This window comes from Stegastes partitus, unplaced genomic scaffold (assembly GCF_000690725.1).
Source record: "Stegastes partitus isolate 25-593 unplaced genomic scaffold, Stegastes_partitus-1.0.2 Scaffold895, whole genome shotgun sequence".
Lineage (NCBI taxonomy): Eukaryota > Metazoa > Chordata > Actinopteri > Pomacentridae > Stegastes > Stegastes partitus.
In genome coordinates this window covers 75,506-100,118 of record NW_007578626.1, presented here as the reverse complement: position 1 = coordinate 100,118, position 24,613 = coordinate 75,506, and the positions used below count along the sequence as shown (strand labels likewise).

The 24,613-nt window shown below is 47.4% G+C and overlaps 3 protein-coding genes and 1 non-coding gene across 5 annotated transcripts in view; 2 read left to right on the top strand and 2 right to left on the bottom strand.

Annotated features, from left to right (window-relative positions):
* Positions 1-2,066, bottom strand: part of vps9d1 (VPS9 domain containing 1) — a 36,726-nt gene extending 34,660 nt beyond the window's left edge. Inside the window, exons 1-3 of the mRNA XM_008293569.1 lie at positions 1,446-2,066; positions 776-935; positions 280-391 (exon numbers count right to left, since the gene is read on the bottom strand). Coding sequence (XP_008291791.1) covers positions 280-391; positions 776-935; positions 1,446-1,614 — 441 coding nt within the window. The 5' untranslated portion in view covers positions 1,615-2,066. The remainder of the gene's footprint in view (positions 1-279; positions 392-775; positions 936-1,445) is intronic.
* A 5,484-nt stretch (positions 2,067-7,550) lies between these two features.
* On the top strand, positions 7,551-17,159 carry znf276 (zinc finger protein 276). Of its 2 annotated transcripts, none has more exons than XM_008293570.1 (12): positions 7,551-7,618; positions 8,897-9,193; positions 9,426-9,741; positions 10,887-10,933; positions 11,004-11,375; positions 11,847-11,943; positions 12,438-12,521; positions 13,017-13,136; positions 13,221-13,296; positions 13,379-13,496; positions 14,510-14,609; positions 14,700-17,159. In XM_008293570.1, the coding sequence occupies exons 2-12, from the start codon at positions 8,953-8,955 to the stop codon at positions 14,983-14,985; spliced, it is 1,857 nt and encodes a 618-aa protein (XP_008291792.1). In that variant the 5' UTR covers positions 7,551-7,618; positions 8,897-8,952; the 3' UTR covers positions 14,986-17,159. The 2 variants fall into 2 exon arrangements, with proteins under 2 accessions (XP_008291792.1, XP_008291793.1); XM_008293571.1 differs by having other exon boundaries at positions 7,552-7,618; positions 11,850-11,943.
* On the top strand, positions 10,083-10,155 carry trnaf-gaa (transfer RNA phenylalanine (anticodon GAA)). The gene has a single exon. It is a non-coding gene; the product is annotated as a tRNA-Phe (tRNA).
* fanca (FA complementation group A) overlaps positions 15,262-24,613 on the bottom strand; it is a 29,323-nt gene continuing 19,971 nt past the window's right edge. The window contains exons 28-41 of the mRNA XM_008293596.1: positions 24,095-24,176; positions 23,712-23,875; positions 23,128-23,233; positions 22,984-23,043; positions 22,808-22,912; positions 21,227-21,342; positions 20,910-21,066; positions 20,272-20,334; positions 19,423-19,516; positions 19,254-19,329; positions 18,487-18,628; positions 18,306-18,410; positions 17,247-17,359; positions 15,262-15,723 (exon numbers count right to left, since the gene is read on the bottom strand). Of these exons, the coding sequence (XP_008291818.1) occupies positions 17,249-17,359; positions 18,306-18,410; positions 18,487-18,628; positions 19,254-19,329; positions 19,423-19,516; positions 20,272-20,334; positions 20,910-21,066; positions 21,227-21,342; positions 22,808-22,912; positions 22,984-23,043; positions 23,128-23,233; positions 23,712-23,875; positions 24,095-24,176 (1,381 nt within the window). The 3' untranslated portion in view covers positions 15,262-15,723; positions 17,247-17,248. The remainder of the gene's footprint in view (positions 15,724-17,246; positions 17,360-18,305; positions 18,411-18,486; positions 18,629-19,253; positions 19,330-19,422; positions 19,517-20,271; positions 20,335-20,909; positions 21,067-21,226; positions 21,343-22,807; positions 22,913-22,983; positions 23,044-23,127; positions 23,234-23,711; positions 23,876-24,094; positions 24,177-24,613) is intronic.

The following is a 24,613-nucleotide window of genomic DNA, read 5'->3' as shown; positions in this document are numbered from 1 at the left end:
TCATCATAATTTGTAAATTCTTGTCAGAAAGTCAGACTAACTGACCACAACTGAATGTTGAAACCTTCCAAGGGGGGTGGATACGTTCTGAGGCTCTGCTAGCAGATGGCTAATCTTAGCAGCCATAATACATCATGTGTTAACCCATTGTTAGCTCAGCCAGCCTATCTACTGTTCACCTGCTGACAAGACAACAGGGTGAGTAGCTTCAGTCAATAACGTATGTGATGAGAGACAGAAGTTGTTCATCTCTTCTCCTGTCTAAACCCAAACCCTCACCAGAGACGTCTTCTGGTAGGCCTGACCAGGAGCGAGCCTCGCCACTCGAGCTTCATAGTTGGCTTTCAGCTTCTGGTTCAGGCGTGATGCTTCCTCGATGGGCGTCAGCTCTCTGCAGCACACAAACGAAACACAAGCAGTGTGTCAGTGGAGGTGTGTGTCACTACAGCTGATCAGCAGCTCAGACGCCTGCCTACGGAGGTCAGATATCATACAAAGCAAACACAAGCACCGGAAACCTCCAGACCTGATTAGATTCTGCAAGTTACATCCACATGTTTGCAGACAGCTTTTGTTTTGCCTCATAGATCCCATCCCAACATGTTCAGACATTCTAGTTCCAGGCCCAGAGTGAGTCAAGCTGTATGAGGACAGGAAGAATCTGTTTCAGTATAAACAGTGTTTCACAACGAGTCCAGCTGCTTCCTAGGAACCGTTATCTCTGCTTCCTTATCTGCTTCAAAGGATGTGTGTTGTTGATGCTCCTCATCCTTACTTTCTGCTCGAGTCCTGTGATGCTACTGTCTGCAGTCTCTGGAAGACTTCAGGAGGCAGGAAAGGCGAGAGCTCCCCTCCACCGTCCGACTGGACCCTGCGGTGGCCGGTTCTGGTCGGGCTGCTGGACGTCTGCTCAGCAGGAGCTTCAGCTGCACGGTCTGAAGACACAGGCAGAGAAAAACATGTCTTCATCTGGTTCAGTCAAAAAAAAATCACTTTTAAATTTGTTTTCATAATTTAAAAAAAAACAAAACAAGATGTATATTATTATTGTGTATTTATCCGTTAACTACCTTTTGAACCTGTTGTTTCACAGATAAATTACAGATAACAATTAAAGAAAAGGGAACAATGTGCCTGTTGACTGTATAAAAACAAACAAACAAACAAACAGGTCATAACTGTAAATAATGTCCAAACATGTGAATCTTAATGTTAATCTGCTGTGACTGTAGATGTGCACAGCTCACCTGTATTTAAATCATTACTTTACTGATACTTGCTGCTATTTTCACTGCTTACAGAGTTTTTGTATATTTACAGGATTATATTTTTATATATATATTTATTTCCATCCTGGTGTTTGGCTCAGAGCACTCGCTGATACACTAGACAGCTGTGATTGGCCGGTGTGTTTATAGATGCGGCTGATGGAGGGATGTGTTCACCAGTGTCTGCGGCGGCGGCCGTCTGATGGGGTTCTGGTCGGCCGGCTGGAGCAGCAGCAGCAGAGACGTGGAGGTCCGGCGGGTCGGCGCTGCTCCCGATGAAGGACCTGGCTCGCTCCAGACACTGCTCGGCCAGCCTCAGCATCCGCTCCACCTCCACCGCCACCATCTCCCTGTCCTCTGAGCGACGACAGCAGCAGAGGTGAATCACTTCTGGATTAATCTATCACACGGCGGCTTGACATCTGACTCAGAACCATGAACAACAATCGACTATTGTGCTGAACCCGATCAGTTCGGGCCGCTGGAGTGACTAATGCTGTTGGCAGAGCTGCTGTAACCATCCACCAGGCTTCTCCTGCACTGGTATCAGAACGTGTTATTGTTCAAGGCAGCCACATCCTGTCATCTCATTAGAAACGACTGCTGGGCGACTTCTGAGTGACGTGTAGCTAATTCCTGTTGCTGTTCCCCGGTAAGCCTCTGGACTAGTTTCTGGGAGGTTCTCTTTGCTCCTGTCTCGTTGTTTTCACTGTTTTATAAAGTCTTGGACCTCTATGGACACAGAAAAAAGCCTCTGTGCGGTTTGACGCTATCATAAAGCTGTAAATCAGAAACAAAGTTCAATTCTTTGACTATTTCTTTTGTTGGAATCAACATGTTCAGTTCACAACGCTTCTGTCTGTTGTCTGAAAACAGGAAACACGCTGTTTAAACCTGATGGCAGGGTTTTGGGGTTGCGAGAGCGAAATAAACAGAAATACACCAACTCATTCGGACCACCTCTGACTAATCTGAGCTTGTAGTCATTGGTGCGGCGTCAGATCTTGTCCGACCCGCCTGGCGCCCCCAGAGGTCTGTGGAGGAGTCCTGCAGCAGATCCTTTAAGTCGTGGAGCTGCAGGTGGAGCCGCCACAGATCATCCTGTGAATCATCCTGTGAATCATCTGTGGAAACCTTCCTACGTCTTCGTACGCTGCTACCAGAATCACTGTTCACATCCCGACCGGTGCTTCCCAGAACCTGACGAGCAGCGCCGAGTGCTGTTTGAACGTAATCTGCTGTGAGCGCTCATAACATTCGGGCGCGTCGTGTCCGTGCACGTCAGACAGAAATCAGTGGTGGAGAGTAATCATGTACATTTACTCAGGTAGGAACAAGTCTGAGGGACTTTACTCGAGTATTTCCATGTAGCGCTACTTTCTCCTTCCTCTCAAGTACATTTAAAAGGAAATACTGTACTTTACTTGATTACATGTATTAGTCTAATTACTGACACAATAACGAGCTGTTAAAGTCAGGATGATTCTCCTCAGAGTGGATCCTGTCTACAGACGGTTCTGGTAGGTTCTGGAGCTAAACCAGTCCTTCTGGTTCTGACCAACCACCATCACACATGCTGACATGAGCCTGGAAAGTTTACCCAGAATGCACTTTGTGAAGTTTCCTCTGGTGACTGATCAGAACCAGAACCACATCCAGGGTACCAATGATTGTTTCTATGACTCTGTGTCTGTAGGAGCCACAAATGTTGATTTGAGTGTTTATCACTGGGTTATTGGTTTGTTTATGTGGTTGTCATGGTGATGTGGAGCATGGGTCAGCCGGGTGTAGCTGGTGACAGGTGGAGCTGTCAGAGGGCTGACAGGCAGGCATGCGGTGGTTTTGCCAGAGAGAGGAGGGCTGGGTAGCCGTCATGGTTGTTGACCGCCACGCTTGATTTATTTACACTAAAGTGTCTTTAATCTTAGAGAAGTTTAACGAACTGTGTAATGCTGTGAATCACCATCTACGTTAACAAAAGGAGGAAACCATATCGGACTTTTGTGCATTATTCAGGAAGCGACAGCGCGTCATACAATTAGACAGAACCCATCCTCGGCCCATAGACATTAAACTGATCTGGAGTCTGACTGGTACCACCATGAGACATCCCATAATATTAACCTGTGCTCAACAGTGGTCCAGAATGAACCAAAGTTTGTTCAGAATTTGTTCAAAACTACTCTAAAATTTTCCAAAATGACAGAAACCAGATCCAGTGTCCAGCCTGAGACACCAGTGGGTCCAAACATTTATCAGTGATTCAAACGGAGCTCTGACGTGTTACTAGTTCATCAGAAAATGCTTAAAATGTCATGAAAGATCCAAAACTATAGAAAAACTGGTCACAACTTCTCAAAATCTGCTCAAAGAGGCAAAAACCCGTCAGACGTGACTCAACATTTGTCCAAAATGACTCAAAACGTTGTTTAAAGTGACATAAAACTTCTCTAAAATTAAACAAAAACCATCAAAAACTACTTAAATTTCAGTTAGTGTTCAGACTGAGACTCCTGGATGGACGGAGAACTGATCTGGTGTCAGGTTCTAGCAGTTTTTTTAGCAGCATAACTGCAGCAATTTAATGTCTACAACCCTGAAAATGTCCAATTTGAATAATCTGGACATACCTGGAGTCATTTTGGACAGTTTTTAAATGATCTTGGACACATTTTGAGTCATTTTGAACTGTTCTTGAATGATGTTAGATGTGTTTTCAGTCAGTTGGAAAAAAAACTGAATAATTTTGAACAATTTATTAATTCATTATTTTAAAAAACGCATTTTGACTCATTTTAGACACAATTTTGAGACGTTTTGAACAGTTCCTGAATGATCTTGGACACATTTTAGATCCTTTGAGACCAAGTTTAGCTGTTTTACTCAGATGTGTTCTTCCTCCTAAACGTCATGTGTCTATCTGCTGTACTGATGAAGTTCTGAGGCTCAGAAATGATGGAAAAAAAATTTAAATTAAAGCCCCACCCCATCAAGGCCTGTAACTAAAACTATTGCACGGCTTCATTAAATACTCTCAAGTGGTTGTAGATGAAACATCAGCTGACTCTGAGGGGTCCAGCCCAGGCTCTGGTTGATCAGCACTGTCTGCCAGTAACAACGGATTAAACAAGCGTGCTAGCAGCTGTTTAACCTGCTGCTGCCTTGAACTCAGGATGAGTGTTTAAGAAGCTACCTGCTGCCTCCACTAGATGGCTCTGTACAACATGGAAAACACACACTAGAGACACAACACAGAAACCAATCATGAAGTGAGGTATTATGCTGTAAACCAGACTCTCCAGGCCACTGCTCGTATCTTACTTTGAGATGCAGCTTCCTCCAGCAGTGCGTGTGAGATGTAGTTGATGGTGCGCAGGTATTCACAGTAGGCCTCCTGCAACGAGACCACAGGCAGGTTAGACTCTGTCCAGTGAAGCCACACACTTCTACAGCTCATATTTATTTATTTATTACAGCTTTTCTTCTTTAGAAACAGATTTTGATGCTGTTCTCTGGATGTTCTCCTGCTGGAATGTTCCTCTTCTTCATCTGGTCAGCCAGTATCCTGGTTCATCCTCAGACATTCATGGAGCTTCTAGAAACGTCATCAACACCTTCTGCCCTCATGCAGCCCCACATCATGATGCTGCCACCTCCGTGCTTCACTGTCAGGACCATGATCCACTGTGGTGGTCCTGGTCAGGTTCACACCAAACATCTGGACTCCATGTGAGCCCAACACATTGATCTCCATCTGACCAGAGGATGTTCTCCAGCATCCATCAGGCTTCTGTTCATGTTCTCTGGTGAACTTTGATGTGGAAGTTTAGCTGTGAGCAGCAGCCAGGTTTAGTTCTGCTCCTCCGTCCATAGAGGCTGATGTTCTGAAGTGTCCTTCACACTGTGTGAGCTTCACACTAACTCTGGTCTCCATTGATCAGCCCTGTGCCAAGTCTGAAGCAGCTGCCTTTGTCTGGTGTCCACAGCTCCATAGTGACAGTAGTTGACTGTCCGTGGAGTCATTGTAGGAGGACGACCACTGCAGCCCTGATCAGTGCTGCTGTGGCTCCTTCTGGACCTCCTGGTTCCTGCTCACACTGGGCTGCACTGGGTTCTAGCTGCTCACTGATCTTCTGGATCCTTTTCCATCTTTGTCCAGTCTCTCAGTCAGATGTTTCTCCTCCTCTGTTCAGGTCTTCTCCACGTCAGGTCATTTTAGATCAAATTTAAAGTCATTTAAAGTCACTCTGGACCATGTTTACTTGTTTTTGACTAATTCTGGGTAAGTTTAGAGTCATTTCAGGAACATTTTGAGTCATTTAGGACCATTTCTATTTGTTTTGAACAAATCCTGTCATTCTGGGTAAATCGTGGGGACACATGTTAGTCATTCTGAACACATTCTGAGCCATTTAGATCTATTTTTTTTTTACTTGTTTTGAACACATTTCAAGCCATTTTCAGCCATTCTGAGCATCGGATGTTCCTCCTCCTCTGTTCAGGTCTTCTCCATGTGGAGCCATGATGCAGACATAGATAGACACAGTCCACAGGTCCAGAACTGAGGAGGTTCTGCTGCTCTCAGCTCGTTGTAGAACCATGTTCATGCAGGTGGACTGATGGAAACCACAGCTGGACTCAGTTAGTTTCACTGATCACAGCTGGATTTTATTTTTGTTGCTCTGAGCTTGAGCTTGTCGTCCTTCTTGTCCATAAGAGGAAATACTTTTTTGCTCAACTCAGATATTCAGTGATGACACGACTCTGAATCGCCTGACATGTAGGTGACATGTACTCACTTCTGTTGTCCTGAACTCACCTAAAACCGGAATATAAACATACAGGAAAGGACCTTTGAGTTTTCATATTCAGACTAATTACTGTACAGGATTAATGTAATGATCCCTACAGCCATCCGGTTTAAAAACTAGAAGATGGACATCTCTGGCTGTTGGTGGCATCACAAAGTTCATGAAGCACCGTGTTGAAGTAGCTGACATCCAGCTCATTAGTGTGACTGTGTGCAGCTGTGCAGCCTGTAGCGGTGTGTCGTGTGTCACATCTGCTGTCTCGTTCAGTGCTTTGGGCTTCAGCGGTGCTACTGACTGCAGTGACAGCGCAGAGCAGCGGGACGCTCCGGGGACGGACCGGTTAACGCTAGCTAGCCTCCGCCCCCTCCGTCTGTTTACATCCCCACAGCCCGTTTTCTGTCCGGCTAACACCGGGATGTTGTCGGTGCGGCGACGCTGCGCGGGTGTCTACCTTGTGTTTGTTCCCTCCGTCCAGCTGTATCGCTGTTTTGGCCATTTTCATGGCATTTTGAAGAGGCGTCAGTCCGCTGTCAGCTGTAGCCATGGCTAGCCTCCTTCTTCTTCGTCGATCTTCTTCTGCTGCTGCTGCGTCTCCCTCAGAGCTCCACAGCGCCCCCAGCGGCGCAGGAGGAAGTACTGGGAATTACAGCAGCAGGTGACAGGTCAGCTTCTCGTCCAGAACAAAACCAGAATTATCTGAAATACTGGAGGTGTTTTCTGTTCACATCAGCAAAGACAATGTAGATATTACCTGTAGAGAGAAAAAAAAAGTTTTCTCATTAATTTTCAGTGTGAATGAACAAAATGAACTGTAACATCAAGATTTCACCGACTTGTTACACACAGCCAGGACAAGCAGTGGAAGATTAAAACTGATCAATATAAAGTTTAGCAGTTAATAAAATAATTATATATAGCATCGTTTGACAGATAGTTGCTGTTATTTGTAAGAAAGAAATTGTATAATTGTGTATTATTTTAATGAAAATGTGCACATATTTGAGACTGTCATTTTACAGATTGTTCCTGCTTCATTCAATTGCAGACAATATCCAGTAAAATCACAAAAAGTATACATTTACACATTGACTTTAAAAAAAAAAACAAAAAAGGAAAAACAAATAAGAAAACGAGGTAAACTGAACATACCGTCCACTTGAAAACAATATTTGTTCAAAGAGTTCTTTTACGATGTGTGACGGTAAAAGTGCACTGCTATATTATATTTGGACTATTGACTGATAATTGATGGTTGTTAATATGATATCTTGTCAGATTTGTCTATTTCTTGTGAACTTATTGACGTGAACATGTCTGGTCTGCCCGTTACCGCTGCGCAGCTGCAGTTCCTCCTCCGGTCGGCGGGTGTCGCTGTCTAATGTTCCCGCAGCTGTTTCTGTCCGGTAGCGCTTCCGGGTTCTAATGTTTACAACTGGTTGCAGCGCTGTAGCTCCACAGCTTGGTCTCCGGACTGATGAAACCATCTTTTATCCTGGAAACAGCATGTTCTCCGGGTGCTAGGACCAGAACACGCTCCCGGTAGGTTCTGGATCCATTTCATAGGAAACTCTGATTGTGTTCTGATGAAAAGAGCAACGGAGCAGGTCCAGTCAAGCTAGCTGAGCTAGCCAGGCTAACAGCTAACGCTAGCTGAGCAGAAGTGTTCCTGATGTACTGATGTCCTGCAGTTCTTTTTTCTGTGTTTTTCTAAATCAATCAATAAAATAATTAAATCAATACGTGGCTTTGATTAGCATGTAGCTTAAGGCAAATATTTCCTGCGGTTAAATTTCTATTTTCTGGAAAACACGAACATTAAATGTTAATTTGTAAAATAGTTGAAGGAATTATTGAACTTAAGTCCTGAACAACAGCGCAGGTTAGCGTGGTGCTGGAGGTTCTGTTTGTCTGTGTCCTGCTGTTCGGATGCAACCAAACTAATATAAATGACATTTATATGAAGAACTGGAATCAGAGCCTTGCTGTCATTGTCCTGTCGGAGAGCTGCCGGTGGATCAGAGTCACCACATGGTGAGATCAAAACACATGAAGCACACAGTATAAAGAGGAGAGCTGGACAGTACAGTCAGCAGTAGCTACCACACCAGTCCCATCAGCTGTGTGACCATGTGATCTGGAAGCTAATGAGTTCAGGACTAAAGGTCTTTTACCCTTTTTTGTGATTACATTTAAATAGTCATGGAAATCGTTTGACAGTGAAAAAAAGACAAAAACAATGAACTGGTCATTAAAACTGTTGCAGTCAGTTTTGATTCCTCGACTCCTTTTTGCAGCTCCAGTGAACATGCAGATGTTTAGTATTATACGTGTTGTTATACATATAAGGGCCTTCAGCGTCACAGGAGTCCTTCTCAGGGTTTGGAGCTGGTACTGACCAGCTTTAGAGCTCAGACCAGCTTTCTGCATTCAGAGGCAGAATCTGAAACCGTGTCCAACACGTCCAGAACAAAGACTATTTACAAAAGGAAAAGCATGAGTTTGTTTATAAGACAAATAAGTTGTGACAAACGTTTTCGTAGCAACAGAAGATCAGCTGACAGTTACCGGTCTGGATCTAGATCTGGGTCAGTTCCACTCAACATGTCATTGATCAGCCCTGAAGCTTTACCAGCAGCGCCCATCGGCTCATTGGTTCACTGTCACTTCACAACTAAATCTGACCCCTTTTGTGAACACAGGCTCAAGTTTGACACAGGTACATAAAATACCCTAAAAAACTGTTTCATCAGGAACTCGTTGTTTTGTGACCCGGTGACCCAAACCCTAACCCAGCCTGCTGTGTTGTGCTGCCCACAGTGACGCAGGCAGCAGGGCTCCCTTCAGCCGCTGACCGTCCAGACACGCAGCAAGCTATGAAGAAGAAGAGCAGACGTCCGAGGTCGTCGGAGGCTTCACGACAGGGCGGCAGGACGATGGCGGACGGCAGCGAGGAAAAGAGGCCGTCTGGAAACAGAGGGAGGCCTCGGAAGACTGTCGCCGCGGACGGTTTCTACGGTGACGCCGCGGCAACAGACAAGACGGCAAACTCCGACTTCAGCAGGACGACGGCCGACGACACTCAGAAACATCCAGAGAACAAGTCCAGGACGTCCGGTGAGACAGACACGACACAGAACTCCAGTTTAAGAATAAATCCTTTAAAATGTTCAGTTGGTGTTGATGTAATGAAAGCTGGTGGAACAGTGAAGCGTGTTTCAGCTCGAAGAAACATTTCAGTGTTTGGTTTCTTCAGAGTTGTACTTTAAGGTTTCAGAGATGAGTTGAGGGCTTTCAGGCATTCAGGGTGACGTTAACGCGACCCACGTGGACTGTTCTGTCCCGGCAGGTCGACTGTCCACCGCCGTCTGCCGGCTCTGCCACGGGAAGTTCTCCCCTCGCAGCCTGCGACACGCCTTCATCAAGTGGCCTCAGGATTCCCTCGACATCGTGGACGAGGAGTCGGACGCCGCCGCTCAGTCGCCGCTGCTGTTCCACTCAGACTTCCAGCGATTAGTCGGCGTCCAGCTGGACCGGGACCCTCGACTGTCCGAGTTCATCTGCAAGAAGTGTCACGCCAAGTTCTACAAGTGCCACAGCATCCTGCTCCGGTTCCTGCAGAGAGTCAACCTTCCGCCGGTCGGGAAGGAGCAGCTGAAGAGCCCGTGAGTCTGAGAGCAACATCTGATCCGCGGGTCGGTTCCAGTCCTCCAGATGCTGTTGGTGCTTCTCCGTTTAATTACTGGTTCTTTGGGGCTCAAAACTACGTTCTGTAAAATATTTCTGCTGAATTTAGAGAATTTCATGTTCTCACACGGAGGGACCGTCTCACCTGAGGAGCCATTTGAAGGGTTAAATATCTCCAGAAATCCAACTCCACAGCCGTGAGACACGCTGAGGACGCAGACAGGAGGGTTTCCTACAGACTGAAATGATCAAATAGATCCAGCAGAGGCTTAAATATTAGTCACTGGCTCTTAAAAATATGTAGAAAATATTGAATGTGGCTGAAGTCGCTCAGCTGGGAGAGCGTCAGACTGAAGATCTGAAGGTCCCTGGTTCGATCCCGGGTTTCAGCAGATCAGTGTGACTTTTGAACGTTTCCCCACCGTGGGATCAAGAAACGATGATCTTAGAACGTGTGTCTGTACATCTACAACTAAAATACAGACATGACAGACTAGCAGACTATATTCTAGAAGATTCAGATCATTAAGTGACTCCAGCAGAGGACAGTTTGTCGTTATTGGCTCTTAAAGCAAAACCTCCAACCAGGCTGGTGCTGATCCACAAAGTTCCTGTCAGTGTCTGTCTATGGATGGATCCATGGTTCTACTAGAACCCAGTCTCTGGTCACATCTCACCAACTGTTGAGGCTCTAACATCAGTAGAACCTGATGTGGTGAAGTTGGACCAGACAAGGTTCTGGTTCTAGACAGATAGACACTGACAGGAACTTTCTGGGTTCAACATGTAAAACTGAGCCGATATAAAAGAACATCGTCTGCTGGATCCATTCGTTCTGATCTGATCTGTCTGCGTCCTCAGAACACTTCATGGCTGTTGGAGTTTGATTTCTGGAGGTTCTGAACCTGGAAACGGACTCTCAGGTAAAAATGTAAACAGATCATTTTCCAGAAACATGAAATTCTCCAGAATGTTTCATAAAACCTAGCTTTCGGCCCAAACGAACACCTTGATGAAACCTGCTGTGGTGCAGCACCATGCTCCTGGGTTCTGTCTGAACCGACCCGAGTGTGGACGAGTGTTTACCTGCAGGAGACGAGTGAACGTCTGTTTGTGTTTGCAGGAAGAATGTAAAGAGTCCAGAGTCGTCAGCCAACCACAGCTCAGCAGGTACACTTACATCTCCTCGTGTTCCGACAGCTTTCCTTTGTTCTGGTTCTGACCCTCTGTTTCCTGTCAGCGCCGGCCTCCCTCACCTCCGACCCGAAGTGCCTCCACAGCCTGGTGTCCTGGGCCCACCACCACGCCGAGGCCTGCCGCTGCTGCCCCGACCTGAAGGAGGTGCTGGAGGGCCGGTGCTGGGGCTCGGTCCAGGCCGTGTGGGGCTGCGTGGACGGCCACCGCTACATCATGGACGCTCAGAGCGGTGCCGGTTCCGGGCCGGGCCTCGCCGGGAACCTCGTAGGGGTTTCAGAGGAGGAGCAGGAGGACGAGGAGGAGGAGCAGCCCGGAGGAAACAGAAGCACAGGCAGCCTGGTCCAGCATGGCCCGGCCGCCGGCACAGCACAGATACAGAACCCAGCGCTGGACGAGTGGACCGGCCCCACTGCAGGTCAGTCACACTAACATGCTGGTTCTGAAACGACCGTTCAGAGCCAGAACCTTTATCTACTGACCAGAGTTCTACCTCCAGACTGTGAATGTTCCAGAGCTCCAGAACCTTTAAGTCCACAGAGGAGGGTCCAGATTGATCACTTTAATGGACTTTTTCCATCATCCATAGGCTCCGCCCCCCACGACCCGAGTGAGGATTAAGGTGTCGAGATGATGGATGGATCCGTTTGTTAGTCTGGTTGTGTTGGACTCAGGATCAGTTTAAGAGGAACCAGCTGTAAATGGATCTAAATGTTTCTGTTGATAGAAGGCTCACATGTTGGTTTCTGTGTGTTTGATCTAATCATTGAGATGAAAAGTAGGAACCAGAACCAGAACCAAAGTGCTCGTGACTGTCTCAGAGTTCACAGCTAAAGCATAAAGGTTCAGGCGTGAACAGGCTTCAGGTCTTATTTCTGTGTTCACTCAGCAGACGGTCCGGTTCTTCATCACGCCGGCCACGAGGACCCGTTATCTCCGGCTGCAGCTCCGGAGGACAGAACCGCCGACAGCGATCTGTCCGACAGGTCCGACTCACTCACACACATGAACGGCACCGCAGCTCGTTTCAGCACAGAGACAAACCAGACGGAGCACAGAACAGGAACCAGAGGGAAAGCGAGAGGATGTGTTTTAAAAAAGGCAGTTTAATGATTTCTCAGTTATTCATTCAGTGAAGATTTTTATCAAACCGTCAAATTATAAAACCATAAATGACTGTAGTTCAGTTTCAGCTTTAGTCAGGTTCTTATTTACAGCAACATTCAGTTTGAGACGCTGGTTAGATGGTTTCCACCTTTAAGGAATCCAGTCTGATTCAGATCGGTTTCACCTAAAAGCTCAGAGAACACACTGAGACCACGCTTATCTTCTTTTACAGTAAATGAGACGCACTTCACACCAAGAACGCATTTATTCATCCGTCAGATAAAAACTAAATGAGTCAGTAAGAGCTTCATCCCTCCTGAAGATGCTTCTGTTCCTGTTGTGTTGCCTCTGATGTTCTGAACTCTGTTTCCAGGCTCGTGTCTGAGGAGGAGTTTGAGGAGAACAGAGGAGCAGGACTGTCGGACGAGGAGCTGTTTGAGCCGTACGCCGATAAAAGGTCGGAGCATTTCCTCTGAAATACACACCGTGAAGCTGCTCGTCTCATCACAGGCTGACACGGAGCTGCCTGATGAGGGCGCAGTTTGGTTGTTAGGTGGCAAACCAGCGTTTCATGTGTCTGAGTTCTGAGAAGAACCAGGTCACTGCTGAGCTGTAGGTCAGGTCTGTAAGCTGGACCTGAAGCAGCTGTTTATCTTCTACCAGCTGTTTCTAATGCATCATCTGGAGCTTCTCATGATGCTAACGCGGCCCTTCTTGCATCTTAGCGCCTCCAGCGAGGACGAGCAAGAAGGAGGATTAATGACGTGGCATCAGTCGGTCTGACGTGGCAGCAGCATTTAAACATCACTAACGTGATCAGACAGGGTTTCAGACCTTTAGTCTCCATCCAGTCTGGAGGAGAAACCAACCAGAGCAGGTGTAAATGTAGAACAGAGGCCCTGAGATGAGTGAAGCTGTGAATGTGATGAAGGATCTCCGTCTTCCCTCCCAGAGCTCGCCGGCTGACCGTCCCCAGCAAGAGGAGACGAAGCCCGAAGGCCCCCGAAGAGCCCAAAGTCAAGAAGAAGCCCGGACCCAAACCCGGCTGGAAGAACAAGTTCAAACCTAAAGGGTGAGCATCAGTCTGACTCCACCTCCAGCTTAGAACCACTTCATACTGAAATGTTAACCGGCCGCCGCTGTGTTTGTCTCACAGGGAGGAGCTCCCCAACATCTACAAGTGTCCGTACCAGGGCTGCACGGCGGTGTACCGGGCCCCCGATGGGCTCAAGGTCTCACCTCATCTCACTGGTAGAACCATTCCTCGACTGTTGGTCGGTGAGAACAAGGAGCTGATGTTTGTTGTTGTTTCAGAAGCACATCAAGGAGCACCACGAGGAGGTGAGGGAGCGGCCGTGTCCTCATCCCGGCTGCAACAAGGTGTTCATGATCGACCGTTACCTGCAGCGCCACGTCAAACTCATCCACACAGGTCAGTCCGGGCTGCAGACGGTGCTGCTCGGTTCTCTGAGGCACCGCACGTCATGAACACGTCATGAACACGTCATGAACACGTCATGAGCTGCTTCAGGGAACTCAGGAGGTTCATATCCAGATGTGAGCGAGGAACTAACTCCTGATCAGGAAGTGGTTTCAGTGAAAACACACCTGTTCTGTCCACAGGAGCCAGTGAGGCTCCGCCCTCAGCTGTGTGACCAACTAGCATTCCTACGCTAGCAACTAGCACCTATAGGTTACTCAATAGCATCAATAGGCTAGCAGTTCGGTTACTCATTAGCATCAGTAGGCTAGCAACTAGCATCTATAGTTTACTCATTAGCATCAATAGGCTAGCAGCTAGCATTTGTAGGTTACTCATTAGCACTCAATAGGCTAGCAACCAACCTTCCCAGGCTAGCAACTTGCAACTAATGTTCCTGTACTAGCAGATAGCATCCATTGGTTTGCAACTAGCATCCATATGTTTAAAAGTAGCAAAGGCAGGCTAGCTGCTAGCACCCTTAGGCTTGCTGGTAGCATTCCTAGGCTAGTTATTATCCACAGGGTTGTATTTAGCATTGCTAGCATTCCTTGGCTTACAACTAGCATTGCTAGGCTACCTACTAGGCTTTTAATTAGTGCTCTTAGGTTAGCAACTAGCATCCTAGGCTACTCACGAGCAATAATTGGCTTGCAGCTAGCACTGTTAGGCTAGTGGCTAGGTTCCAGAGGCTTTAACCGTGTCTTTCTAATCACAAATAGTTTTACTTATTGATTTTAGATCATTAATCTAAAATCAAGGCTTCTGCACCTCACAGTGTAGATTATAAAGTCTTCACTTTCCACGTTTAGATGTTTGGTTTTTTTTGTCAGAAAGTTGCTCGACTTGTTCTGTTGAAACGATGAGTGTAAATCTTTTCCTGTTTAATGTGCCACATCACAAGTCATCAGCAGCTGGAGGTTTGTTCTCGTCTAACTGACTCGGTGTGACTTGTGTGTGTGCAGAGGAGAGGAACTACATCTGTGACCAGTGTGGTCAGACCTTCAAGCAGAGGAAGCACCTGTCGGTTCACCAGATGAGGCATTCAGGGGCCAAGCCGCTGCAGTAAGTCGCCTCCAGTGTTGGTGTGAGGTTACGGTTCAGACCCAGACTGGTGGATGATTCAGACTCCTGTTGCTGTTTGTCTTCCTGCAGATGTGAGGTTTGCGGCTTCCAGTGCCGCCAGCGAGCGTCGCTCAAATACCACATGACCAAACACAAGGCCGAGGCCGACCTGGAGTTCGAGTGTCTGATGTGCAGGAAGCGCTTCGAGAAGGCCCACAACCTGAACGTGCACATGTCCATGGTCCACCCGCTGACGCAGGCCGAGGCTCAGCGGGGCGGCCAGCAGCAGCAGCAGCAGCAGCAGCAGCCATCCTACTCGGACCTGCACACCATCACGCTGACCGGGGAGGTGGTCCAGCAGGAGCAGGACAGGTGACGGCAGCAGGTCCGGGTCTGCTGCACCGGGATGTGACTGGGTCCTCTGCTGCTCGGATCTCCTTCATTCCAGAAAGAATCTGGATTCTTCCCTCGCTGACAGCCGCTGCAGAGCAACCTGCTGGACCCGACCTGCTGGACCGACCGTCTGCCATCTACAGGTGCAGCTTGTGTTTTATGAGCTGGACATAGACACAGAGTTATAATCCTCAAGATCCACTGAACACAAGCTCAATCTGGACTCATTCTCTAAACACAGATGCAAAACAAAAGGTAGTTTAATAAATAACTGTCTTTATTAGCGGCACACTGTTCCCCCATAACCAGGGCTAAACAAACAAACAAACAAACAAACAAACAGCACCGGTATCAGGCCTGCTGTCAACGCTGCTGCAGCCACAGATCAAACCACAGAGCAGCAGGACACTGAACTTCTTCACCAGACAAGTCACGGAGCTCAAACATTGATTTGTTGAGACGAAGATTCAGAAGAACATGAACTGATTGACTTGTGTGTAAAACAGGACTGTAGCTGAGGACTGGAGTCGTCGCTGCTCTTCAACCAGCCGGCTGGTCACAGGGACAGAAAGCCATCGATGTCTGTAGAAGAACTAAACATTCCTGCTCCTCCAGCGTCTCTAGTTTGATTTCTGATCGACTCGTCACCGTAGAAACTCCAGGAGACGCCTGACGTCCAGCTGCCCGACCTGTCGTTGGTCCTGATTGGTCGCTGCTCCTGCTGCCGTCGTTCACGTTCGTGTTGAGAAGCAGCAGAGATTCACTTTTAGCAGTTTTAAACTAGAATTTGAATGAATTTCTGTTATTGAGCCCAAAAGCGACTCGTGTTGCTGCTGTTTGCTGAGCAGCCGACCAAACTACAGATGTGGTTGTTCATCTCGTTATGACATGAGGTGATAAACACGTACTTTGTTCTCTAACAGAGCTGCAGCTGGATTCACTGAAGGCGTTTTTCTACTGTTCAGACACGTCCAGGTTTTGACGGAGTTCGTCCTCATGACGTGCTTTCCTGCAGGACACAGTTTGTGCTGCTGCGTCCTGTAAAGCTGATGAGCTGCTCCAGCGACCTCTGGGGTCTTATGCAGTGTTTTAGTGGGTAGACGCTTTTATTGAAGCAGCAGCAGTGGTGGCAAACATTCAATTAGAGCTCTGATATGGAAATAAATAAATATAAACCCAGTCAGTTGTTACTGATGAGGAGACTGGTTGGACTCCATGATAATCTTCAGGATTATAACTCGACGACAGCCTCTCTGGTGCCTGTTACAGACCTGATGTTTAGAGTTTACACTGCCTGGTGCCGGTACGGAGGCCCGCAGAGCTCAACACGGTCCAGCCTTCATGAAACACCTTCACCAGTTGGACCTCAAACACGAGCTAGCTGTCGTTAAATTACTGAGTTGAAGATCCAAAGAGGATAAGAATGTAATGTGGAGCTGCACTAAGAGTCAGATCACCGACGGGATGAGCGAAAGAAAACTAAACACGTGTTTGACTGTTTAAAGAATCGATGAGGTGGTTTTAAATTCTCAGATTTTAGAGTTTGCTGCTCGTCTTTTGCCTCAGAAAGTTTCAGACTAAATGACTTCATGACGTCACCTGGAGCTGCAGGTAAACTGACAGACTCTCTACACGACGGGAGCTTTTCACTGACTCGTGCGTCTTTGTGTCGTCTTATCATGATACGTACAGCAGCTCATACATAACCAGCGTTGCTTCAGGCTGACGGTGTAGAAGGAATCGTTTCTCATTTTACAGGACGAGGTGTTAGCCGAACAGAAAGCAGCCGTTATTTGGTCAGTGTTTGGTGAAGGTTGGTGAAGGTGTTTCTCAGCCGGCTTGTTGCTCTGCAGCACGTCAAGCTCTCAGGTCTCCGTACTCTGATCGACACCAATCTGTTTATCTGCTAGCCGACAGCTACAGCCACATAGCGACGACTATAACCGACATTAATGCAGTCCTGAGTCCTCCGAGGCAACGTTCTGGTTGCCCAACACATGCAGTCTAGTTTTATTAGGGCACTGTTTTTATTAAGTTATTACGACGCTGCGTTCTCTCTACTGTAGCAGTGAAAGGGCTTCACGTGTACGTGTGTGTAATAAAGTGTGTATTCTGTATAAAATGACGTGTAAATAAAAGCTGGGAGTTTTCTACGAAGCTGAGCATCGAGTTTTCTTTCCGGTTTGAGACATGTGACACCCTGTTTGTGGCTGGGTTACTGGATGCTTCAGCGTGGTGAGTTACCGTCACAGGAAGTCCATCTCTGGGCTGAGGCTGGGGGGGTCGAGGTGCAGCAACAGAGCTGCTGCCACATCTGGATCCACATCTGGATCCACATCTGCACACAGCGCCTGCAGCTGGACAGGAGGAGGAGGTGTAGTTTCATACAGATGATTAGTAATCAAGGAGAAACCGCTGCATGTGTTAGTGGTTGAGCTGGTGTTTATGATGTTCGACTCTGATGCAGCCTCCATCCCTCTGGAGTCACTCAGTCTGTCTGCGGCTTCGTCTGATTGGTTACAGGTGAAGAGCAACAGCCAATCAACAGAAGCTATTGTTTACGCAGAAGGACCGATGAGCACATTTGCAGGTTCGCTGGATTGAAGGCCAATTCATGCTTTCCTCATTTCTCTATAAATCTGCTCCTGTGGGCGTCGCTACAGCTCACCTGGCTGAGCTGGCGTCCCAGGTACAGGGCTATAGTCCCCAACACGGAGGTCATGGGTTCCAGTCCTGCTCATGGCCCTTTTCCACAGGTCCTTGCCCCATTCTCCTCCCCCACTTTCCTGTCTGTCTTGTCAAATAAATGCAAAAAGGCCCCAAAAATGAAATAAATAAACCTGCCCCTGTGCCACCTCAGGAGTAGCCGCTCTACGGTGCTGCAGCTTCCGCCGGAGCTTCTTCCTGTTTGTCTGTCTTCAGCGTGACATGGCAGACGGACACACCTGCTGAACTATGAACAGAGCGCCTATCAGCCAGATTAGCATTAACAGTCCTGATAACGAAGCTTTATTGATCCCTCACATGTACGTGACACAGATGAGTCATGAAGAACAGAAACTAGACTGAACCTCAGCAACATCTATAACATTAGCTTCCTGACTGCTAACGTGTTCGTCTGTCTTTCTGTGTAAACAATAGCACTCAGTGATTGGCTCGTGACGTACAGCAGCCAATCAGAGAGACCGGTGGGCGGGCTACAGCCAGAGAGGCAGGAGGCTGCACCAGAGCCACAGCAGACGTCCATGTCCTTAACAGGCTTTGGTTATTAAAGACACCAGTATTTATGATTGGGCTGCTGACCTGTCTGAGCTGGCTGGAGCTGGAGGAGAGAGCAGCCGGAGACGATTGTGAGATCACCGTCAGAATCAATGTTCTGGTCTGTTTCAGGATGTGAGAAGGTTCCACCTGGAGACACAGGTCACGGTTTACAGAGCTGCCTTCATGCTTTAATCAGCCACACCTGAACAGGTTCACACCTCACCTGCTCCTCAGTGCTTGTTGCAGGAGTGTCTCCGTCCAGGAAGAGCTGCAGTGTGCTGATGTAGCAGCTGACGGCCGTGTGAAAGAAGCCTGGACAGCGCAGAGCTTCCTGCAGCAGCTCAGGACTCTGCTGCAGCAGCAGGCTGGACAGATGGACGAGTGTAGAGAGGACAGGACAGACGAGGTTTTCACTTATAAACTGCTTGTTAGTCCTCAGACTATTTGTCTTTGCAGTGTTCTGCTGTCAACAGTGTTCATGTTTTCTGATGTTGGTAACGTTCTGTAATAAGTAGGGCTGGGACCTCCATCCATCATCTCTACACCTTCATCCTCACCAGGGTCACAGGGGGCGGAGCCTATCCCAGCTGACTCAGGGTGAAGGCAGGTTCACCTGGACAGGTAACCAGTCTATCACAGGGCTACACTTAGAGACAGACAACCAAGCACACTCACATTCACACCTACGGACAATTTACAATCACCAATTAACCTCAACATGTTTCTGGACTGTGGGAGGAAGCCGGAGAACCCGGAGAGAACCCACGCTGCACGGGGAGAACATGGAGACTCCATGCAGGAAGATGCCGACGTCCTAACCGGGACGCCAACCGGCGACCTTCTAGCTGTGAGGCTACGGTGCTAACCACTGAACCACCATGCAGCCCGAGAACATAACAGCGGGAAACCTTTACTGTCCACGTAGAACTGGACATGCAGCTGTAGCCTGTTGACCGCAGCAGCGACCTCCAGCTACAGGTGTTGACTCACCTGCAGAAGGCCCAGGGCCGCAGGCGGATGAACCTATCGGACGCTACCATGGACACCGACTGGTAGATACCTCGCTCTGGAGATGAAGAGAGACGATGCATGACGTCAGAAGTCACCTTCCAAACAACGACTGTGTGAGTGCTGAACATGAGCAGGTGAAAGTCGGTACCGGTGGGTCTAAAGATGAGCAGCCAATCAGGAGAGTCGACCAGCAGGGCCAGCAGCTCTGAGCAGAACCCTCCGACTCTTCCAAGATTCTTCTGCTGCACAAACAACAGACAGGTGTCTTCGACTGCTCGTATAACTGGCAGTATTTCAGCATTTAGAACATTTGTGGTCTCTGTGCTTCGTCTGGAGCTTAAAGTCGTCAGCAGCCAGCGGTCAGCAGCTCATATGGACACATGTGGACGAACTTTCTTTGCTGTGACCGCTCCTGTTGTACCTTCTGTAAACACGCTGAGGACATCAACCTGTTGATTATTGTCTGATTAATCAGTCACTTGTTTGGACCATAGAAGGTAGAGGAGGAAAGAAACCAGAAAATATTTACGATTTAAGAAGCTTTAATCAGAGAATTTGCACTTTTTTTCTCTTTAAAATGCCTCAAATCCAAAATCAGTTATCAGAGTAGCTGGTGGTTGATGGACTAGCTGACGACTGACTGATTAATTACTGCAGCTCTAGTGTCTGCAGCCTCCGTGTGCACATCAGATAAACAGTATAACCAAAGCTCAGTGCAGCTTTCACATCTGCTCAGTGTGAACTTCATCATCTACTGAGTCTGAACAAACTCCTCTGTTCACTCACATGAAGGTTTGTGACTGCTCCAGACATCAGTCTAAACCTGGAAGTTTAGTTGTAGCTTTGTGAAACGGTAAAATCAAGCTCAGTGTTTGTTTAAAGGAGAGACTGCAGCAGAGGCTCAGGAGGAGCTCAGACCTCCAGACATCCTGGGATGAATCTGTAGGTTCAGGCTGTAACCAGCACTGAACTGAGCGCGCTCAGTCTGGTCAGTTACCTGAGGATGGAGCAGCGCCGACAGGTAGTCGTTGACACACAGAGAGAACAGGAAAACCAGCAGCTGGAGGCGGGAAGGAGACAGCAGCAGGTTAACACAGCAGAAACATGACCTGCATCTACAGAAGCTCTGAGGTGGACCATCACCACAGCCTCAGAAGAACATAGAAGTAGTTTTTATTTTCTCTGCTCAGGAATCAGAACGTGTTGTCGTCTCTGTTTATCCGTCAGGCTGTTGAATCACGGTCTATCTGACCTGTAGCCTGGATCTTCTCTCCATCTACTGATCAATCATGTGTTCATCAAAATGTCACTGAAACATGTTTGAATGTCGTCTGTTTGTCAGACCCCAAAGTATCTAGTTTACTTTCACATAAGACAAAGAAAACCAGACGTTTGGTCATTTTAAGTTATTTATCTGATATCAGAATATGTGGACGTTTTGTCGATCGGCTAATCAATGAATACACATCAATATACACAATGACTGCATCATTTTTCTATGTCTGAATTCACACATTCACGTTCAGAAATGGTTTGAACGTCTGTCAGCAGCAGCAGTGAATGGAACCGGTCCAGCCTGTGCTCAGGTCTGTATAGAGAAGGTTCTGAAGCTGCCTGCTGGTTCTGTGTTCTCACCTGTCTGTACCGGGAGTCTCTCTCTGCTCGCAGTAAACCCAGAGCTGCACTGAAGCGCCGGAGGTTTCCGTCGCAGCGCCTCCAGGCGGCGTGCAGGCTGGAGGCGCAGCTCAGATCTGCAGCCGGAGGCGTCGGCAGCAGCTGCCCGTCCTGCAAACTGAACAGAGATTAAAAGCACTTTAACACACAAAGAACGGACCAGAACCAGGAGTCACACCGTCACAGGAACATGAGGAACTGAAAGCTGCATTCTTTCATTAGTCTGTCGTGTCTCTAACGCCTGGATGTGGCAGCAGACTGTGTTCAGGAGGTTCTACCTGCAGGTCCAGTTCTGAGCGTCAGCGATGTGCTGCAGCTGCTGCGGCAGAGAATCTCCATCAGTCCGCCGCCGCCACAGAGACGCCACAACAGGAGACAGACGCTGCCACCAGAACTGAGAACAAGAAGGACAGTTCAGTGATGATCAGGGTGGAGATGTTTCTGCTCAGGTCCTAACCACAGTCTGGACATCAGGATATGAGATCTGAGTACCGACCCACGTTTAAATCACATTAGTGACACAAATAAAGAAAATCACCTGATTCCACAGCAGATGGATGAATATTAGTGCAGGTACATGTTTGAAATCATTATTATTGAAATCATAATCATTATCACCATTATTACTTTGATTTTGGTAGTTTCTCTGCTGACACCCATCTCTGTCTCTGGCTCTCTTTCATTTTTTTTTGTGATTAACATTTTTATTTTCATTGTTTTATTTCAACGATACAGCGATAACAGTAACCCCCCCACCACCACCACCACCAACAAACCCTTCCCAGGTCACCACCATCTATGCTGATCCCTTTCTGGTTACCAACATCCACCACTGTGCTCCTTCATGTTCAGCTATTACAGCTACACAGCCTGCATCAACGTAGACAGAACACTAAATATTTATCTTCAGATTTAAACACAGAAAATGATTCCAGACAAGGTTAACACAACACAAAATAATCACTACATTGAAGAAATAATAGGTCAACAAATGAAGAAATAAAGGCAATAACAGCTGAGTAAAATGCAAACAAATAAGAAGCACTGTTCTGTATTTTCCCACAAAAATGACAGCTTACTTCTCTCCACCATGTAACCACATCAGGAACCCTTTAAGAACCTCACATATCTGCCCCACTTTGCTTCATATAGGTCCAATCTACCCAGTTGTTTATATTATTATTTATTTTTTCAAATGCTGCGACTCGTGCCACCTCCACAGCCCACTCTTGGAGAGAGGGCACCCCTCCATCTTCCATCTTCTAACAAGTGTTTACCTACCAATCATAACACTGGTTTGGACTTTTAGTATGTTTATCCTCTCCTACCAGAACTGAATCATCAGCCAGAATAAACAATGTAGGGCTAAATGGCATTTGTATCTCTGTGATCTCACACAGATGATCATAAATATTGGTCCAGTATTGCTGGACTTTATCACACGACCATAAAACATGAACTAAATTACCTTCCTCAGATTTGCATCACCAACACTCTCTCTCTTTGATTTTTATTTTATTTTATGGAATTTATGGACATTTAAAAATTTTAAAAATCAACCTGAAGACCTTTACCGAGGCTCAGAGGTCCAGAAAGTCAGGATTTATCTCGCTGGTTCTGCATTTTGCAGCTAATTTTCCAGTAAATGTCCCTAAAATCCCTGACAACTATGTGATATTTAGGCTGCTTTCTAGACAACGCTACTTGATTTGATACGAACCATGAGGGAAAGTGTGCTGTTGTTTCTTTATTTAATATAAACATTTAATAAAATAAAATATATTCACTTGTGCAGAGTTGAAGGACGTAAAAAATCTCTGCACTATGAGTGACTGCTTTGGTGTGAATGATTTCAGTACCGCTGTGGAGACGAGCAGCAGAGGACAGCTCAGGCTGATCTGAGACCAGGCTCTGTTGAACTCCTCGTCTGGACGTTCACACCTTAAGCTGGCACACAGCAGACCCTGCAGAGCAAACACAGCGTCAGAAGAACACCGGAGCAGCAGCAGATGTGCTGTGATGTGCAGGGACTCACTCTGAGGAGGTGTGAGGTCACCGAGCAGCTCAGCAGGCCGACGGGGGAACACACGGGCCTCTGGTGGTCCACAAACAGGAGGTCAGGACAAACAACAGCACCTTTCTGTCCCAGTAGCTGATCAGGAGGATGGAAGCAGCTCACCTGATACTGGTTGACATGTTGGACCAGTCTGCTGCAGTCCAGCGTTGTCCGTCCTCCTCCAGCCTTCAGCTTGAAGAGCAGCACTGCCGGCAGAGCCAGCAGCACTCTGAGACCCAGACAGAGGAGGTCCACAGTCACAGCAGGAAACCCTCAGTTACAGCTCAGTGTAGGTTTGTAGACGAAACAATCCAGTGCTGTTTCTTCCTCCACTATTTCAGTTTTTACTGGTTTTTAACCCTCTGAACCCCAAAACCCATCAGCTGCTTCTTTAAAAATCTAACAAACACACGAAAAACTCCAAAATGACTCCATCAATCAGCCAGAAACCTTAAAAACAGGAAGAACTGTCAGATTTCTAGACTGTCTAACAGTCTTAGAGAACTTCTGCTGGGAAACAAACCAAATGTGAGCTAAAAGCTTAAAGACATTTCACCACAAACACTTTTTTCTACACGTCTCATTATCATTCAGCCAAAAACAACCTGTTGGAACCAAATTCCGTAAAAACAGAAGATGACTTTGTGTAGCAGTAAAACTTTCCTTCAGCCTCAGCACCAGGTTCTGTGCTGGTACCTGCAGCGTACCTGTTCCAGGTGAGCAGCGCCCGCTGCAGGCTGAGCTCGCTGCTGATGCTGGGTGAAGCCGAGGAGGAGAATCTCTGGAAAACCTCAAACAGGACGTCACAAACGTCTGCTCTGCTCCCACGGCGGTCGGAGAGGCTGGTCGCCTCCATCTCATTCACAGCCTCCTGAACACACGACATCCTGATCACATCATCTCCAGCTTCACTCAGACACACACCGCTGAGCCAGAACATTTAGAACTCTGAGGTTCTCCTGAGAGAAGAACCTTAAAATGCTGATGAGATATTATTCTACCAGAGCTGATCTTTCTCTGACCGTCACTAAACACCAGATGTGGTCTAATGCTGTTCATTTATTGTTAGTGACAATCCATTTGTTCCAACCTGTAACCGGGTCAGGAGATCCGGTAAACAGCCTCCTGGTTCTGACGCTCTTTGGTTCAGGTTCTCCGGGTCCGGCTCACCGCTGACAACAAACACAAAGCTGTCAGTAGAGGTGCTCGTCAGTCAGCTACGGTTTGATGTGAACACACACAGGTGGAGAGACGAGCTGCAGAACTGGGTCAGAACCAACATTAATGCTAGACAGGTGACTTCTGTACATAAATAGACTCTATAATCTAAACTTAGACCACCTGAGCTGCAGCGTTTAGACCTTAGAGCACCTGAGCTGCAGCTGTTGGACCTTAGAACACCTGAGCTGCAGCGTTTAGACCATAGAACACCTGAGCTGCAGCGTTTAGACCTTAGAGCACCTGAGCTGCAGCTGTTGGACCTTAGAGCACCTGAGCTGCAGCGTTTAGACCTTAGAACACCTGAGCTGCAGCTGTTAGACCTTAGAGCACCTGAGCTGCAGCTGTTGGACCTTAGAGCACCTGAGCTGCAGCGTTTAGACCTTAGAAC